Source organism: Neovison vison, chromosome 1 (genome assembly GCF_020171115.1).
Source record: "Neovison vison isolate M4711 chromosome 1, ASM_NN_V1, whole genome shotgun sequence".
In the NCBI taxonomy this organism is placed as follows: domain Eukaryota; kingdom Metazoa; phylum Chordata; class Mammalia; order Carnivora; family Mustelidae; genus Neogale; species Neogale vison.
In genome coordinates, this window is record NC_058091.1 from 22,527,114 (window position 1) to 22,546,242 (window position 19,129).

At 37.6% G+C, this 19,129-nt stretch overlaps 1 protein-coding gene across 1 annotated transcript in view; it reads left to right on the plus strand.

Moving 5' to 3' along the window:
- The first annotated feature begins 7,198 nt into the window (after window positions 1-7,198).
- Window positions 7,199-19,129, plus strand: part of AK9 (adenylate kinase 9) — a 117,565-nt gene continuing 105,634 nt past the window's right edge. The window contains exons 1-5 of the mRNA XM_044244454.1: window positions 7,199-7,315; window positions 8,993-9,056; window positions 10,878-10,930; window positions 11,032-11,128; window positions 17,878-17,990. Coding sequence (XP_044100389.1) covers window positions 7,199-7,315; window positions 8,993-9,056; window positions 10,878-10,930; window positions 11,032-11,128; window positions 17,878-17,990 — 444 coding nt within the window. The remainder of the gene's footprint in view (window positions 7,316-8,992; window positions 9,057-10,877; window positions 10,931-11,031; window positions 11,129-17,877; window positions 17,991-19,129) is intronic.

Consider the following 19,129-nt stretch of genomic DNA (forward strand, 5'->3'; position numbering starts at 1 on the left):
AGTGAATACGTAAGATTTTTTAAAACGAATGAATTACAAGCCGGCCTCCCAAGAAGCCCTGCGCGAAGCCCCGCCAGGGGTTACCTAGGCAACCGGTCTACACACGCGGAGGCACTCGAGGCGGCTGCTGGGGCCTGGCGGGTGGGTCCTGTGGGCTCCTGAGGACTGTGCTGTGGCGGGGTAAGTAGGGGTCGTAAGTCCCCCGCCCCGACGTGTTTTGTATCAATTAATGGAGCCGCACCTGCGAGGATCCCAGACCAGTTAAATTTCTTATAAAACTGAACTTTGGGATCACTCAAAAGTAAAGTAAAGTAATTTTCACACCATTTTCCGTTCCAACGACTAACGTCTTCATTCCACAAATATTTACTGAGCACCTGCTAGAAGAGTATAAGGCCTCGCCACGGCAGAGGTATTAAGTTTTCCGGGGAGGGGGGCGGTGCTGGAAACCACAGAACCCACTACTAGAGGGTTTCCCAACGGCTAAAAATGTGAGGGAACTTTTAAAAACTCTGTTGAATTATAGTATAAACGCAAAACATAATGTGATATTCGAGATTATGTTACTTAAAAAGGAGATGTCAGAGATCATATTGTAAATTTAAAATTGAGAGATGACCAAATTTTTAAATTAAATGTTTAATTATTTAGTATTTTAGTTTTCTTTCATAGTTTTGTCCTGCTTAAGAACTGGAAAGATGGTCAGGTCAGTTCTGGCATTTTATGTTGACTTGGATCTTTCAGCTAGGAAGAATATTTCTGTTTTGTTTCATAGTGGAAACCAATTAATCTGAAATCAAGTATTAAATATATGAAATCAAGTATTAAATACATATTAAAATTTCATATGAAATCAAGTATTAATTAAGTAAATTGCACTAATATTTTCATTTAGGATGACAACTTTTACAATATCTGTGGATTTCTGGTTTTCAATATTAGTTTTCATTTATTCTATTATACTGTAACAGCACTTCCGTTTGAACATTTTCTCCGTTTGGTTCACCCAGAAGTAGATCCTGAGACAAAAATTCAAAGTCAAGAGCTTTATATGGGAATAATCCCAGGAAACAACATCAATGAACAGAAGGAAGTTGACCAAGGGGATATTACCAAGCAAATGTCTCTGTGGGCTGAAATCACTGGAGAATCCTGAGATGTGTGTCTCAGAGTAATTCCCACTTAAGGGAGAGCACATTGAGGGAAGGGAATAATGACACAAGGATGTGATTGTTAAAGGTCGCCACAGAGTGTGTTTGCTAACCCCTCTCGTAGTTTCATGTCGTAGTTTCATTCACGTGCCTGTTCCCCAGAAGTCATTTTCTTTTGTCTTTCAATCTTGCTCCTCTAAGGCCCTGGGCCAAACCATCAGTATTGTCCTCCAACCTGAGGACCTAGGAATACTGCTTAAATCTCCCCACCACCTGGGGGGCTCAATCGATTAAGCGTCTGCCTTCAGCTCAGGTCATGGTCTCAGGGTCCTGGGACGGAGCACTGTGTCTGACTCTCTGCTCAACGGGGAGTCTGCTTCTCCTTCTCCCTCTCCCTCTCTGCATTTGTGCTCTCTCTCTCTCTCTCTCCCTCTTTAAATAAATAAATAAAATATCTTTTTTTAAAAACCTCTGCCCGCAAGGAGGATTTCCCTTAATCATCATCATGTAGGGCTACCCCCCAAGTGGGATTAAAGTCTGGAAGTGATGAAGTTCTTGAACCTAGGTGAGGTTCAATGGGGTGAGGTTCGGAGCCGACGGCTAAGAAAGAATTCTTTAGACGTCTTTGGTGCAAAATGGTGGTTTATTAAAGCACGGGGACAGGACCCGTGGGCAGGAAGAGCTGCTGCTTCCCCGGGCCTGTGAGGAGTGTCTGGTTATATACACAGGAGTTGGGTAGGTGAGGACAAAGGGGTGTTCAGAAGGGCTATTGGGGCAAAGAAGACTGTCAGGATATTGAAGGCCTGGTTACTATCCAGCCAAGGCCACTTTCCCTCTAAGGAGGCACTAACATAAAGACAATTGGGAGTCTCCTGGTGGAATGTGACATTCCTGCTATCAAGCGTCCTTGTTAGTGAGATTTAGGTTTAGAAGAAATTTAACTTTATTTACTTTTCCTTCTACCTCAGCCTCCTTCAGTTTTTATGGAGGGGAGGGTGACATTAGGGCTTGAGGAATTGAGTTATGTGCCTTTGGAAATTGGGCTATTGATAAATATTTTATATCAGCTGTTCCTAGGGAATTCCATATGAGGTGTGAGCTAAAAGAGAGACATTGGTGAGCAAGAGACAGGTGACATGGGGTCTGGGCTGCTTTTTTATGAAACTTATTTGTACCCTTCAGATCTGCTTGGAACTGATCCCAGTGTTCCATTTTTATCATTTGGTGGATTGCTGCTATGCCTGTCCAACTTGAGGTCTTAATCTGACATACCCAGCTCATGATGGCACTTCTGTTTCCAGAGTCACCTGATGTCCCTTGGTCAGGCACTCATCCTCTCCCAGAGCCCAGAGCATTGCCAAGAGCAGCTGCTTGAATGGGGAATGGTTCTCTGCTGCAGACAGCAGTGATCTATGCTGAGAGGTTTCTGTTGTGGCTTTGCTAAGACTCCAAAAGAATTCTTCCATGCTCTAAGTACCTCCCTGTCACATCCTGGGATCTGGGCAGGTATATGGCCCAAGAAGCAGGTCTCTGGTATCATACACCAAAACTTCAGCAGAGCTCTCTCTTTATCTGAGCTTCACCAAAACAGCTTTCCAAGTCACCCATTAAATGGATCAGAACAGTATCCCCAAGTGTGCTACATCTGTCTCCCAAAGGGAGAGACTTATAAAATACTACACCCCTTCTTTCAGAGGCAGAATGAGTAAGGTACAATAACTTGTCCTTAACCTTGGAGAGAATATCTCAGAACGACCCAGACCACTAGTCTTTTAAAACTTCACCAAAGTAACAAGCCTTTAAATCCTTGTGAATTTATCTTCCACTTTCTGCTGCTCATGTGTCCTAGGAAGGCATCCTGGACATTTGCCACTCCCTGATCACCCAATATTATAGATCAATAAGACCCCCTTTTACTCTATTTGCTACAAACATGGGAGAGTCCTGGTGTAAAACAGAATGTCTCTTGCTGACATGAATGCAAACTGCTTCTAATATTCTTTTCTGACGGGGCTTTAAAAAAACACAACACATTGGCCAGATGAGTAACTACCTACCAAGAACAAGAAGCTGTGTCCAGCCAGAAAAGCTCTCATCTGCACAATGGTTATAAATGAGGCTATTCCTTAATTAAGTTTTCAGTAATCCCCATCATTTGTCATGATCTATCTTGTTTTTTTTTTTTTAAAGCCACACTGGAGAATTAAGCAGGGCTATGCATCTTTTAAATAGTTTTGGTTAGCACCTTTCCATTCCATTCAATCAGAATGATTTACTCTTATTTATCTGGCCCAGGGGCCAAGGAGCCAGTAAGCAGTTTCATGAGCTTCCACTTGACTTTTCTACCACATTGGCTCTTACTCCACAGGCAGAGAATCACTGTGAAGGTTTTGCCAGCTGCAATCCCTGTTACGTACCAGGAAAATAATCACGAAGTGATCCTATAGACCCTGTACTATGGGATAGACTTGAGCCAAGTTTCCATTGATCACTGGTTCTCCATTTGCTTTCACTCTCATGGGGGGCCATGATGGCATTTTGAACCCACTGGTGTTGGTGTCAGCTCAGAGCCTGTGTCCTATTGACTTGGAAAGAGGAGGAGAGTCCCATGTCCTCCATGTGTATTTCCCCAGTTAATGGTTATAGGTTCTCTTGGAGAAGGATTGGGGAATCCCTATTGTGAATACTTGTTAGGTGTTGTGGGGCCTATTCTTAAGGGCTCCTTGCCTCCCCTTCAAGAAATGGGCTTTGGAGTTAAGAACTGGGCAAGGAATCATGATTTTCCACTGTGGCTGCTGATATCAGCCTTTGATTCATTTGCCCTTTGTCATTGTTAGATATGTAAGTTCATCAGCATTTTTGCTGATTGCTCATCCGTTTTGCCCCTAGAAATTCTGTGGCTTACCAGCCATCACCGCGGATCCCTATGGATCTTGCTTGCTGCCATTCTGGACTTCCTACCCATTCTAGTAATTACACCTACTTTGCTTCTGATGGTTAAGTGCTGCCATCTGGCCTCTGCTCTCCCGGATTCTCTCATCCTCACTGAAACATGGGACCCCAGTATCATAGCAGCCTTTCTCCTACCTTCAGTCCTGGCCTACAAAGGACAGCCACCACTGAGCTTAGTAATGATACTAGTGCCTCACTAGTTCGTTCCTTGTAGTCTTAAAGAAGGGAGTATCCTCTGGCCATCCCAAAGAGCGGAGTTGGCTGATGTGTTCTCTGGCCTCATTTAACATGTCCTCCTTTAACAAATCCATCTAACATGTCACCTCTGTGAGCCTTTCACACCCTACTCCATATTCTGCTATTCTAGAGGCGTAGATTAAATAAGGACCAGAGGCTACTTTCTGCACAAGTGCAATAAGCACAGCAAACTTAATCCTTCCCCCACTGAGATGTTATAACTGCAAACCAACTGCCAGATGGGTGGAGTGGGGTGATCCCCAGATAGTCCTCTGCTGGGGATGTGAGGATGGCTATGGTCCATCCTTCTTTGGCTCATGCCTAGTTTCCTGCCTAACACAGATAATCATGGGGTTCAAAGTACCTAGACATCCACATAAATGTTCCATCCCAGGCCTTAGGGTCCTGGTTTTAGTGCACTTAATACTCTTTAATAAATGCACCATCTCTCTAAAAGATTTAGATGCATTGTCTCCTTTATAACTACATTTTATGGTAGCATTACTTATTTTTTGTTACTAAAAATAACTTGAAATTTTAGTTCTTTTGTCATGAAGTTTTCATCTCAATCTTTTTAATATACTAGTAATAATTCTTACTATGTCTTGTTCCATAATGACATCTTAAAGTAATATTGGTATATTAAGCCCATTTGAATATTCTTAAATTCCACAGAGAAATATAATCATATTCCTTTTACCTGGAAGCATATGGCCCACATAATCCACTTTCATTGCCATGAACATTGTCTCAGACCAATGGGTCATAGTTATGTTCCATTTTTGAAGTCTGCCTATTAAAGTCATTTTATAAGATTTTGTAATTTTTCCATAAAGGGTTTGTATGTCTTTTATAATATTTAATCCTGTTCACGTTATTGTTTTGCTGCAAAGATAAGTCTTTCTATCCTTAGTTACATTTTTTAGCAATTCATGCTATATGGAAATGCAACTGAATTTTGTATCATTTTGAATCCAGCAAATTAGATTAACAGATTAATTCTCAAAATTTATCTGTGATATATTTTTTATGTGGGCAATCATATCAACTGGGAATAATTACAGTTTTCTTTCTTTTGTCATGACCTGAAAAGAACAATTTTAATAATTAACCATTAAATGTAAAGTTTGTCTTTTGTTAATACTTTTTATCAGTTAAAAAATTCCTTTCTATTCCTAATTGCTAAGAGATTTATCTCTTATTAATCATTAAAGGGTGTTGATTGTCTCATACTTTTTCTATATCTACTAAGATGATCATACAGTTTTTCTCTTTTATTTTAACATGATAAATTAATTTCTCATGTTAGGCCAACCTTGAGTTCCTGGGGAAAGCCCAACTTTGTCTTGATGTTACCTTATTATATATTGATGGATTCAGTTAGCTAATATTAGGATTTTGTAAATCCTGTTTATGAACGAAATTGGTACATCGTTTTGCTTTTTCACACTATTCTCTGATTTAGGTGACGTTTATAAGACCAATAAACTGATGTAAGAAGTCTCCACTTTATCTTTTCTCTGAAAGAGTGTAAGATTGTAAGATTTGGAGCTTTTTGAAAAACCATCTGGTTTCTTTGGTGGGAAGATTTTTAGTCACTGACTCAGTTTCCTTATGGTTATAGAATCACTCAAGTTGTCTCTTTTTTTCTTGAGAAGCTGATTTTTCTAGGAATCCATCAATTTTGTTTAAATTTTCAAATTTATTTTGGATAACTTTGGTTTATGATATCTTCACCTATCTATATTACATCTGTAGCATTGTTACTCTGTAGTCCTTCCTCTTTTATATATCTAATATTGTTTGATGTAGACAGTAAATCAGTAGGCATTATGGAAGATTTAACCAATAATATTCACAAACTTAATGTAAACTTCATTTAAAGAACACTACATTTAAAAAAAAAAACATAAATCACATGTACTTTTTAAGGAATCAGGGAATCTTTTAAAAAAAACTACCATGTGCTAGGCCATAAGGCAAACCACAACAAATTTCAAAAAATTAGTATACCATGGAGAACATTCTTTCATTAATGATATAAAAAAATCTTAATTTCAAGATATAAGAAACCACACTTCTAAAATTGTTTAATTGTGCCTTGTATCTTCTTGATCACTCTTTACAGAAGTTTTCTATTTATACTTTTTTTCAAAATACCACTACTTAGCTTTGGTGACCCTCTCTATATGTTTGTTTTCTATTTTATTAACTTTTAAAATATATTTTTCTATTTTTTCCTGGGGTTTTTTCCTCAACATCTTAAAAGTGGTGAGCTTATCTCATGTATTTTTCAGAGCTTCTTTAGTTCTAACGTAAGTACTTAAGGTTTCAAAATATACTACCTTAGTTACATCTTCTAACTTTTGTTGTATATGTTCTTTTTCAGTTTTATGTATTGTCTAATTTCCATTCGGATTTCTATTAGAGCCATTGGTAGTCCTTACACATATACATATAGACACATACGTATCTGTGTAACATATATGTATGTATACATATAGTATATTTAATTTGATCTTTAATCGAATATACACATCATAACATATATATTTATGTATGTATATATGTATGTTTTCCCTTAATTTAGTCTTGCAGAAACACTTTATTTTAGCTGTCTTTTGTACAATATATAGTTAGATTTTGCTTTTTATTTCAAACTAAGAGCCTATTATTGTTTTAATAGATAAGTTTAACTTATTTGTTAATATCAGCAAAATCCTTGTGTTTAGTGATGTGGAATGTCTTCTAGGCTAAGTAAATTCTCAGGATAGTCTCATTCTCCCTCACCTGCCTGCCTCTTCTAACTAGATTAATCACTGACAATTTTATTCTTTCTTACTGTAGTAGTTTATATTATGAATTCTCAAGAGGAGACAGAAGAGCATTCATTTGCGGATATATTTAGCGAAGATGAAGCTGAATATAACTTTTTGCTGTCTAAACCTGTTTGCTTTGTTATATTTGGGAAACCGGTAAGTTATTTTTCCTAATTTATTATTTACTCTATTTTTTTATTTTTAAAATCATAACATTATGTTACCATACAAAAATGAAAAACCACATACTGTGCTAATTTTTTTGAGAATTAGGCTTTCATTGTATGACTTTAAAAACATATAATATAGGTTGTAAGTTCTTAACTTTATCTTGTTTTGTACACTCTAATTGAAAAGGAACCTACATTGTACTTATCTTTGTTTTTACATTATGAAGAAATAGAATTCATCAAAGTATTGCAAAATCAAAGCATGACAATTGTTAGTAGTCTGTGATCAAAAGTTATTTCAAACATAATTTGCTTATAAAACTTTCTGTGAAATTTGTTATGAAGCTCTCTGGGTATGTGAAGACAGGACACTATGGAGACAAACTGGGCTCTCCCATTAATATCTGAAGATACTGAGAGACAATGTTTTTTACCTCTGCAGTGTGTTCATGGACCTATATATTGTCTTTCCACAAAATAAAAAGAAACCAAAATGGATGACACAAGGTATCCTGCCTTATTAGGCGTTTCTAGTAAGGACCTCTAAATGAGCAGTATTTTCAGCCATTGAACTAGTTGGTAGTTACCATTAGAGAGCCTGAACTGTTGAATTAAAGGGCCTTTCCAGAACAGCACATACTAAGGGCTGGATCCCACCCTTGATTTAATTTTATATAGACCCTGGGACAGGTACCAAGAAATGGTTCCAGTAACTTTCATTATGTTTCTTAACATTCAGTAGAGTTTCACAAGTCCAGAGTGAACATGTATGGAACTAGAAGGTATTATGCTAAGCGATATAAGTCAATCAGAGAAAGACAACTGCCATGTAATCTCACCAATACGTTAAATGTAAGAAACAAAACAGAGGATCATAGGGGAAGAGTGGAAAAAATAAAACAAGATGAAACCAGAGAGGGAGACAAACCATAAGAAACTCTTAATCATAGGAAACTGAAGGTTGTTGGAGGGGAGGTGGGTGGAGGGATGGGGTTACTGGGTGATGGTCCTTAAGGAGGGCATGTGATATAATGAGCACTGGGTATTATGTAAGACTGATGAATCACAGACCTGTACCTCTGAAACAAAAAAATACATTATATGTTAATCAACTAAATTTAAATTTTAAAATGTTTAAAAGTCAACAGTGAGAGCACTCAGATGCAAATGTTGCTATGTTAAAGTGATCTACCGTCTTGAAAATATTATACTTTTCAAAGATGTCCATTAAGTAGGAGTTTTTTGTTCTTGGAAGTTACTAAGTGGAAGTCTGTCAAAACAGTCATGACTAAAAACTTTGAAAAGAGATACAGTGATGGATTTCAATATAATCACAATGATATGTATTCGAAATTACAAAATTTGGCAGTCAAAAGAGGACAGTATCTGGAATGTCATAATGGTACAGCTGCCTGATTTCAGGGTTATTTTCTTAATTTAAAAAAGGTTATTTAAATCACTTCAAAAAATGTGGCAAATGTGACAATAACTAGAGAAAAATTAAGCTATAAATATGTAGAGTCTACTATTCATTAATTTTTGTGGACAAAAATTCACTTGATAATATTCATGTATTGTAACCATCAATAGAGTCTTTTAAAATGAGAATATCTGTTTCACTGGCAAATGTCTGTGGGTTTTAAATAACATCTTTCTTTTTAAGGGGGTTGGGAAGACAACGTTAGCTCATCAGATAGCACAGACATGGAAATGTATTCGTGTAGAAGGTAAATCTTACCCTTCCCCCCCAAAGTTTTATTATAAAAACTTTCAAATATGCATAAAAATGTAAAGAATTATACCATCTAGATTCTGTGGTTAACATTTTGCTGTAATTACTTTATCACACATTACCAGCTTAGTGAATGTTATCTTCATGATAGCATCAGGCTTATTTCTGCTTTTCAGTTAGTCTTAGTTTTGTTCATAGAAGTTAGGAGGGTGTATGGAATGTCTGACTTCATTCTGTGGCCTCCAATTCTCTAATTCTCTCATTTAGAACTACTAGAGACATATGTTTTGGGTATCTCCCTATGAAAGATGAGAAGAAAAGAAACTCTCACAACTGTTCTTAAGAGCATTTTTCAAGACTTAATTATTTTTTAAGATTTTATTTATTTATCTGAGAGAGAGAGAGAGTACAAGGCGGGGGCTGGGAAGGGCAGAGGGAGAGGGAGAACCAGTTTCCCCACTGAGCAGGGAGCTGGATGCAGGGCTCAATCCCAGAGTCCTGGGATCATGACCTGAGCCAAAGGCAAATGCTTAACCTACTGAGCCACCCAGGTGCCCCAAGACATAATTATTTTCAATGATAAATTTTATTTTTTATTATTTTGCTTTGCGTTCTTTGCAGTATATAAGATAAGGACTGCTATCTTTATATAAAATATTCTTTTAATCAATAAAACTATTTTTTCCTAATAGAAAAATAAGCAAAAAAGAGTGAATTGTCAATTCATAAAAGTAGAAATAAAAATAGACAAATATAAGAAAAAAGTTGTTATTCAAAGAAATTGTTATTCAAAGAAATGCTAATTAAAATAACACTGATCCAAAGTGCTGGGTGGCTCAGTCCTTAAGCAGTTGCCTTTGGCTCAGGTCATGATCCCAGGCTCCTGGGATCAAGCCCCACATGGGGCTCTCTGCCCACTGGGAAGCCTGCTTCTCTCTCTCCCACTCCCCCTGCTTGTGTTCTTTCTCTCTCACTATGTCTCTGTCTGTCAAATAAATAAATAAATTAATTAAATCTTAAAATAAAAAGCACTGATCCATATTTGCCTATCAAATTGACAAAGAACCTTTAAAGTTTTTATAATTATTTTTGGCTAGAATGTTATGAAATGTTGATTCCATGTGCTGTTAGTGAAATTGCAATCTGGTACAATTTGGGGGAGAACAATCATAGATGACTAGCAATGAGGGACTTAATTCAGTTCCTGAGTCCTCCCCTAGGCCTTGTCCCTATCATTTCTGTCCCGGGATGTCGTCCATAAGGGATAGAATATTTCCTCTTAAAAGGAAACAAATCTTTGGAATTCCAGCTTCAGGCCCCCTTTTTCTAACCAGTGTTTACTTATTTTTACATTTCTTGATGCATATTCCTTTCATTTAATCAGAGAGCAAAGTTAATGGGCTCTGGATATAACTCTATGGTAATAAAAGTCTATAGACTAATAATACTTTGTGTATAATTTTGAGTGACACTTTACAATTCCAAATCACTGTCCCGTACACGATGTCATTTCATCCTCACATTCTCTTGTGTGCTATACAGGGGATAAGCGTGCAAGGCCCAGAGATATTTAAGAAGTTTAGCTTCCCCAAGATCTTTTAGCTAGAGAGTAGCAGAGACAAGTTCTTTGTGGAATACAATCTGCTGCCTCATCCTTTGGTTAGCTTAAGTGACATAATGTGTATAAATGTGCTTTGAAAACTCTTAAAGTGATATGCAAATATTAATCTTTGTTACCATTATAAAACACAAATGTGTTTCTTAATTTGGCAATTCTAATATCAGCTTGTGCTAATATTTTGAATTCATATTTTAGCTTTACCAGTGTTGGAAGAACAGATTGCGAGGGAAACTGAATCAGGAGTTATGGTAAATCTAAGTGTCAAAATTATTATGATTTAAAAAAAAAAAAAAAGCTCTGTGTCACAGAGGTATATACACTAATATACACTATCTTTGTTGGTTCTTAGTTGCAGTCAATACTGCTCAGTGGTCAAAGCATTCCCGAAGAACTTATCATAAAGCTAATGTTGGAGAAGCTCAACTCTCTGCAAGTTTCTCACTTTGGTATGTTTGTTTTTGTAAATCGGTGGCTATCAAAGCAGCCTTAAAACCCATGCTTTAGATGAGGCACACATAATTTCTGAAGTTGCTGTTTCCTTTGCCCTGAAGTAAAAATTCTAGAGCCTGAATTCGTTAAGCAGGTTAGGTATTTTTTTTTTTAAGATTTTATTTTTTTTATTTGACAGACAGAGATCACAAGTAGGTAGAGAGGCAGACAGAGAGAGAGGAAGGGAAGCAGGCTTCCTGCTGAGCAGAGAGCCCCATGCTGGGCTGGATCCCAGGACCCTGAGCTCATGACCTGAGCCAAAGGCAGAGGATTTAACCCACTGAGCCTCCCAGGTGCCCGCAGCTTACGTATTTTTGTTTACTTCCTTTTATTCTTCAGACTGTACATTTGTAAACAAATAAATAAATTTAAATGGTTCCATCTTCTTTGAGCTCTGTGTTATCCAGGAAGGGATCGACACTTTCCCGTGGTCCTTAAAGTGCAGACAGCCTCTGCTGACTGCTTTCCCATTCACTCAGAGTTTTATTACTGAGTCCTGTCCGCCTTCTTTGCATTAATCCGCACTTATAAGGCAGGAATTTCTTGACTGGCGCCAGCTTACCCTCCTGCCCCAGTTACTGGCAGGCTTCGGTCTGTTCACCCCGCCCACCCTCACTCTGGACCCAAGAAGTCTCCCTGCACTCCAACAGATGCTGAGCAGGGGTTTCAAAGACTACTGAAGCTTAGAACAACTAAATAGAAAAGAGCATACCCTATGACATTTGCAAAAGAAGGAAGAAGAAGATGGGCTGGAGAGAATATCACCCACCTGAAATAGATTTATTGAATTAAAGAAGAAAAACTTAGCAAGCTGCTTTATATCCTTAGTAAGTTAGGAGAGACCTTGTGACTCTTAAGAATATAGGGATAGAGCACTGGGTGCGGTGCATAAACAATCTTGAAACACTGAAAAAATAAAATTAAATTTAAAAAAAGAATATAGGGATAAAAATAAAATGCAGTAAAGTAAAAATCATGATTGCCAAAGCAAATCAATAATGGAAGTAACAAAAGCAGACGTCCCTGCAAACTGTGTCTGTATCATTTACATCCATAGGTAGAAAGATTTCTCTACATGTGGATGATATACAGAACAAACTACATCTATCCACCCACGTATAGAAAAATATCACCTATTATATATGGTTTTTTATATATATACACACACACACACACACACACACGTATACTTTGTCTACACATCAGTCTTCTAACTAGTGATCAGTGATAAAGAAGTTGAGCTTGGGAAAACATCCAGAACGTAGGAGGTTAAATGAATAAAAGACAATGATAGAATTCCAACATGGGTCCATAAATGACCTCCAAAAGCATCGTGATTGAAGCTGAAGCGTGTATATGCATAGGCAGGCAAATATCTCCTTGTTTGTATTTCATCTCCCCTTACCTCTTGAAAAATTTAGAGTAATTTACCCCCAAAAAACATGGCATAAATAATAAACATAGGCAAAAAGAGAAAAAAATAATGAAAAAATAAACCTACTCAGTTATGCCATTCATGATGTTCAGAATCTTTTTAACTTCTTCTCGTGGAAGATTACAAACAAAAGTAAAAGTGATATAAAACCCCCATGTGTCCCTCACCCAGCTTCAATGACGACTCTTGTCTCATCTTGTTTTATGTGACCTCCTGCCCACATTCCTCTACTAACCTACTTTATTTTGAAGCTAATTCATATCATATCAGTTCATCTGTAAATGTTTTAGTATATATTTCAAAAAGGTAAGGAATATTTTTAAACCTAGCATCACATTACATTATCATGCCTACTAAATTAATAGTAAATCATCTACTGACCACTCTGTGGTCAGATTTCATTATTTGCCTTGTGTATTTTTTTTCCTAGATGATTTTTGGGTTTTGTTTTTTGGTTTTCCATTTTGGGGTTTTATTTTGTTTGTTTGTTTTTTGGATGGTTTTTTTGTTTTATTTGTGTATGTGTGTTGTTGTTTGTTCTTTTTGTTTGCTTAGTTTTTTGGGGGGAGGGGGAAGGATCTAACCAGGCTTCACATATAGCAATTGGTTAGTATGTCTCAAGTCCCTTTTAATCTATAAATTCCCTCTACCTCCTTCTATCATCTTGCGTTCTCTTTGTTGAAAAAGCAAGTTATCTGTGTTTAGTGATCTGTGTTTAAGAATTTCCTACATTTTGGATCTTGCTGACTGGCATCCCTTCAAATCATTTAATGTATTCCTCTTTCCCCTAGACTTACTGTACACTGATGCTTGCTCTGGGAGCTGGCAGAGGAAAAGCAGTATAAATGATTTCTTGAGTCTGAGGGCCACACTATTAACATGCAATTGCATGGCTGTGTTTTAGGTATGCACAACTGGGCTTTTTAAGGGCTCTAGTGAGGACGGGACCTAGAACCCCTTCTGCCCAAACTCCCCCCACCTATTCTATGGCATCCCCAGGGGAATTTCTGTGGAACCTAGCATCTTGCTAAATGCAGTTTAAAAGTCTTTGCTCATCAAGGAGTCTTTCTGATGTTTGGTCCTACCCACCAGCCTGGTAGATGGTAGGAGCGAAATTGGAAGTGAGGAGCTTTCAAAACAGGGGCATTAACTTGGGTCAGGTCTGGGTGAGGCTAGGTAACTGATGACGCTAAAGTTCCTAAAGACAGATGTGTGATGCTGGGGACACTGCACCACAGAATACTGCCAAATTCAATCTTCATTTTTTTCTCTACCAGAGCCCTTTTACAGTTGAACCTTTCTATTGCTATTTAGAAGTAACTTATACAATCTGTAATTACGATCCTTTCATTCACAACCTGCCATGCTCTGTTGGCTTTTGGCCCAAATCCGCTTCCATGAACTACATCCTTACCCAAGAGGAAAAGATAGAGCCAATGCCTAGGCATCCTGGGAAGTCCCTCTTTGCTTCCCGTTTCTAGATTCCAGAAAAACTCACTTTCTCCAGTAATGAGATGGACAGTCCTAGTCTGGGCATTCCTTGTCCCGGACATAGCCCATTGTGGATGGTCTCATAAGTCATTGGTCACCAGTGTATCCACTTAGATCAGGCTGGCATGAGGTCAGGTACCTTTTAGGGCTGGATGAACATAAACTACTTGATATCTCTGAATCTCTCATCGCTTCAATCTGAGAGCAGTGGCATGCCATCTTCAGTTTGGTGGAAATAGGAATTCATTCCACTGTACCAGAAAGTGGGGGTAAAGGGATGGCATGAACCAAGTAGTTACCCCTGGGCAGTCATATGGACAGTATTTCAGCTTCTCCCTGGTGGGGTTGATACAGGCTGAACACTAGCCTGCAGCGTGTCTACTCTGCCAATGCTGGTACAAACAGAGCCTCGCAGCAAGGAGTGGCGGGAGGTCTACCACTCTTCCACCTTCAGCATTGAAGGTAGGAGCTTGGCAATGGTATCAAGGAGATATGGGACAGAGAGGGGAAGTCCTCATCTATACTTCCATCTTCACACACGTCTCTGGGGTTAGAGAGGCTGGCAGCGGGCTTGGCAGCTCTGATCTCTCTATGAGGAAATGTCCTTGTAAGTATCCAGAATTGGGTCCAGAGATCTAAGCTCTTCCATTTTCCCACATCTCTTCCATAGACTTGTTCCTAGGGCCTGGGTGTGATGATACTGGCCACCTCTCAATGGGTAAGACCCTAAAACTCATCACTCAGAAAATTCAAGCTGCCCAAATACTGGCCTGTCAGCTGAGAAACAGATTCCATGGAAGCAACCCACTCTTCTGCTGCTTCCACTAGGAAAGAGACCAAGCATTAAACTCATTCCAGTCCACATGTATGCCTGAGGTTTAGGATATCTACAAACAGTTGTACTTGAAATGCCTGATAAGCTGTCCCCTCAGTAGCAGTGACTGTAGTAAATATACAGGGTCCTGGAGAGCACAGCATACAGAATGCCAAACATCTTGCTGTCATCCCTTTGTAATACACAGATGGTGGCCGTGCTGCCAGCAGAGGGAATGAGAGGAAGGTACTGTGTAATCCCCTGTTGCTTGGAAGGGGAAGGCATGAATTCTGGAGACTGATTTTCTCTGGAAATGTCCAGTCAGGAGGGGTGAACTGGGCAAGGGTTGCATTCAGTCTAGGACCAGGCCACTGCACCACAATACTGACCCTTAAACCAGGAGATTAATGCCAGCCATCACATCCCAACGTCTTGACAAGTTTCCAATAAGGTTTTTAATCAAATGGAGGATAATTTAACAATAAGATCCAAACCAAACTAAGGAGGTAGGAAGCCAAGGGAAAAAAAAAGTAAGAGCAGCAGGAGGCGGTAAGTAGAGAAAGGTCTGGCCCAGTTCCTGAGATAAGGCCAATGCATGTGGTGGCTAAATTTTTGCAGGGAGTTGTTGGGTTCATTTAAGGAACCTTGAATAGAATGGATGCCTTAGGATACCACCAGTATTTCAAAGTCTTTCAAAGACAAGAGCAAAAGCAAAAGAATAGGCAGAGTTGGAAACCAAAGATTATAGCAAGACAGGAGAGAATCATGGTTATAGTTCATATATCCAAAACCAAAGATAATAGGTCTCCCTTTTGGCCTTTTGAAATTAAACTACTTGGGATTGCATCCAACATATAGTTAGCAGATGGTAAAGTGTTTGAAAAAGTTTAGGAGAAATGCCTAAGGAGTTGATGAGATTTTGGAATTACTATGGTAGTTGTTGGTCTGCTTTTATAAAATAAAAAGATAATAATAATATGCATGTGATAAGCATATTCTAAAGAGAATTTTGAGATTGGCTTATTTGACACATTCATTTATTCATCTCTCAACAGAATCTTAATAACTTTTTAAAATCATACTATTCTATGCATTGCATGGAATAGCAGTTCTCAAACTTTTTAGTCTCAAGAATCCTTTTACTTATAAAGATTGTTGAGGCCCCAAAAGAGGTTTTGCTTACTTGGGTTATATCTATCAGTATTTATCATATTAGAAATTGAAACTAAGAAATGTTTAAAACATTTCTTTAAAAGAAGAAAATAGGGGCACCTGGGTGGCTCAGTAGGTTAAGGCCTCTACCTTCGGCTCAGGTCATGATCTCAGGGTCCTGGGATGGAGCCCTGCATCGGGCTCTCTGCTAAGTGGGGAGTCTGCTTCCCTCTCACTCTCTGCCTGCCTCTCTGCCTACTTGTGATCTCTCTCTCTGTCAAATAAACTCTTTTAAAAAATAATAAGTAAAAGACGAAAATAAAATGTGTTTAAAAATCATAACAAAACTATCACATGTTCACAGTAATAGCATATTTTATAAAAAAATTATATTCTTCAAATCAAAAAACTTAGTGAGAAGAGTGGTATTATTTTTCATCTTTGCAAACCTCTGTAATATCTGGCTTAAGAGAAGACCCGACTGGATTCTCATATCTCCTATTGCTCAATCTGTTGCAGTATACTGTTTTTATTGAAATATATGAGGAAAGTCCAGCTTCATACAAATATGTAGTTGGAAAGGGGAAGTATATTTTAATAGTCTTTAGAATAATTGTGACTATTCTTGATCCTACATTAAAACTCACTAAGGGGAATTTTCTTAAAAGCTATTTGCATTGTAGAGTCTGAAAACACATGGAGGACTTTTCAAACTCTGTTCCAAAAAATCCATTTGTCTATCTTGAACTTGGACTAGGTCTTCTACCTATGCATGACTTGCAGGCACCATGCAGTGGTTATTTTTGAAAATATTGACTCACTAAGTTGTGCAGGTTTTCCAAATGTTGATACTTTTTATTATATACTATCAAAAAATTACTTTTATTAATTTCATCACCAATTTCATTAAGAAAAGCTCTAAAAATTGGGAAGTTGTTAAGTTTATGGCAGTAGATACACTCTTCCTAAAATCTGAATTTTTGCTGGAATTTTATCATTGGAACAAATACTGTCAGTTGTCCTTAAAGTGACCAGCTCACTCCACTCACTTTTTATAAAATGTCTGCCAAATATCCAAAACTGAATAACCACAATTTGTCTGTCAGTTCTTTCAAGAAAAAAAGTTCCTATTAAAATAGTAGAAAAATTGACTGGTGTCCTTAATTCTGAGGGAATTGAGAATAATAATAAGAGAAAATTTTCTCAAGCAAGAGAGAAACATAAAGAAATATATTAAGGATATTAATGTGATGATGGCAAATGGGGTGAATTTCAAGGAGCAGATTCAATGAGCAGATTTCTGGGTGGGAATGCAAGATAATGTGCTAAGCCAAAATCATATTGAAAATGTTTGTTTTTTAAACAGTATGGGAAGAACATGGGTGTTTTCTTACTCCCCATATTTATATAAACACTATGTACATATTCTATTATAAAATATTAGCTTTAGGAGGAAAATAATATACTATACACCCCCTATAACATACCTTTACAGCTTTCCTAATGTTCAAAGAATTATTACCATGGATTTTCTCTCCTAGACACCTCATATGCTTAAAATAAATTGATTTGGAATTTTTAAAAATGTCTCCTCCTAGCTCAGTGATTTTATTTATGATCAGAAAAACAGTATTCATAATTATGCTTCATGTGGCAATAAACTTAACAACTAATTGAAAATATATGTAGATTTTAAGATTTACATTAATTTTTTCATCCATAAGCAAATGACATCTTATAAGGCAATAACGAGTCAATGCTTTCATACATTGATAATATTATAAACTTTAAAAATTATATATTTTACTCAACAGGTTATGTTATCACTGAACTACCAACTCTTTCAGAGGATACCATGACTACTTTGCAGCAAATAGAATTAATTAAAAATTTAAATTTGAAACCTGATATTATAATCAATATTAAGGTAAGAATATTAGTTGTTTTGTTACTATAGTTAATCATTCTTTTTGATAGTAGTGTAATTCAAGGAATGTCTGCAAGAATATTAATGGGGCTCCTGAGGGGCTCAGTCTGTTAAACATCCGCCTTCATCTAAGGTCATGATTTCAGGGTCTTGGAAATGGAGCCCCGAGTTGGGCTCTGCCCTGAGTGGGGAGTCTGCTTCTCTCTCTCTCTCTCTCTCTCAAATAAATGAATAAAATCTTTAAAATATATTAAGTAGTTAAGGAAATGATAACATATGTCAACCATAGGGACTACTAAGTTATACTTTCTGATACCTCTGTGCTTCTGCACCTGCAGCTCCATCCACAAGAAATCCCTCTGCCTCTTCAACAGTCTTCAACATAGTCATCCTCTGAAAGTCATTTCAGACATCATCTGTTTCCCTGATGACCACCCCTTCCACATCAACACAAACAACTAACTCTCTCGTTCTCTCTCACTCTTGCTTTCTCCTTTTCTCTCTCTCTCCTCCTCTCCTTTTCTCTTCCTCCTTATCCCCTATACCTTACTTATTACAGGAAAGTTGAATACTTTTCTGATGACCACTCATGTTGCTCTCTTCTATCGTATTATCTTATTATATATTGTAATTGCCCATTTTCCTTCTGGACTCTGCCTTATATGAAGGCAAAAACCATGTCTTACTCATATAAACAGCAACTAACACAAGATATAGTATCTAACAGACACCTGATAAGTCTGTCAGTTAAATAAAACAAAAGAAGGAGCAAATAAGTTGGACATATGATTGTTAAAAAACATTGCTAGATTGATTAAGAATCAAGACTAGATCCTGTTCCCAATCTCTCCTTTATCAACAGCATATGGTAGATGACATTTAGAAGACACAATTTCCTCTTTACAAAAATAATAACTGCCTCATGGAGGTATGACAAGAATTCAGGAAGTCCAGGTCTGCTTGTTTATATTAAAATTAACAATAAGCTTTTATATCCATATCTGCCTGGTTCTCCAAAGGGTTTGACAGCTCAAAGTAAATGAGATATTCTCCACGCAGATGCTGGCACCTGGGAGTGTGTTAGCGTTAGCTGTGAGAGAGAGGAGGTGTTGCGGTGCTGGGCATCGTGTCATCTACAG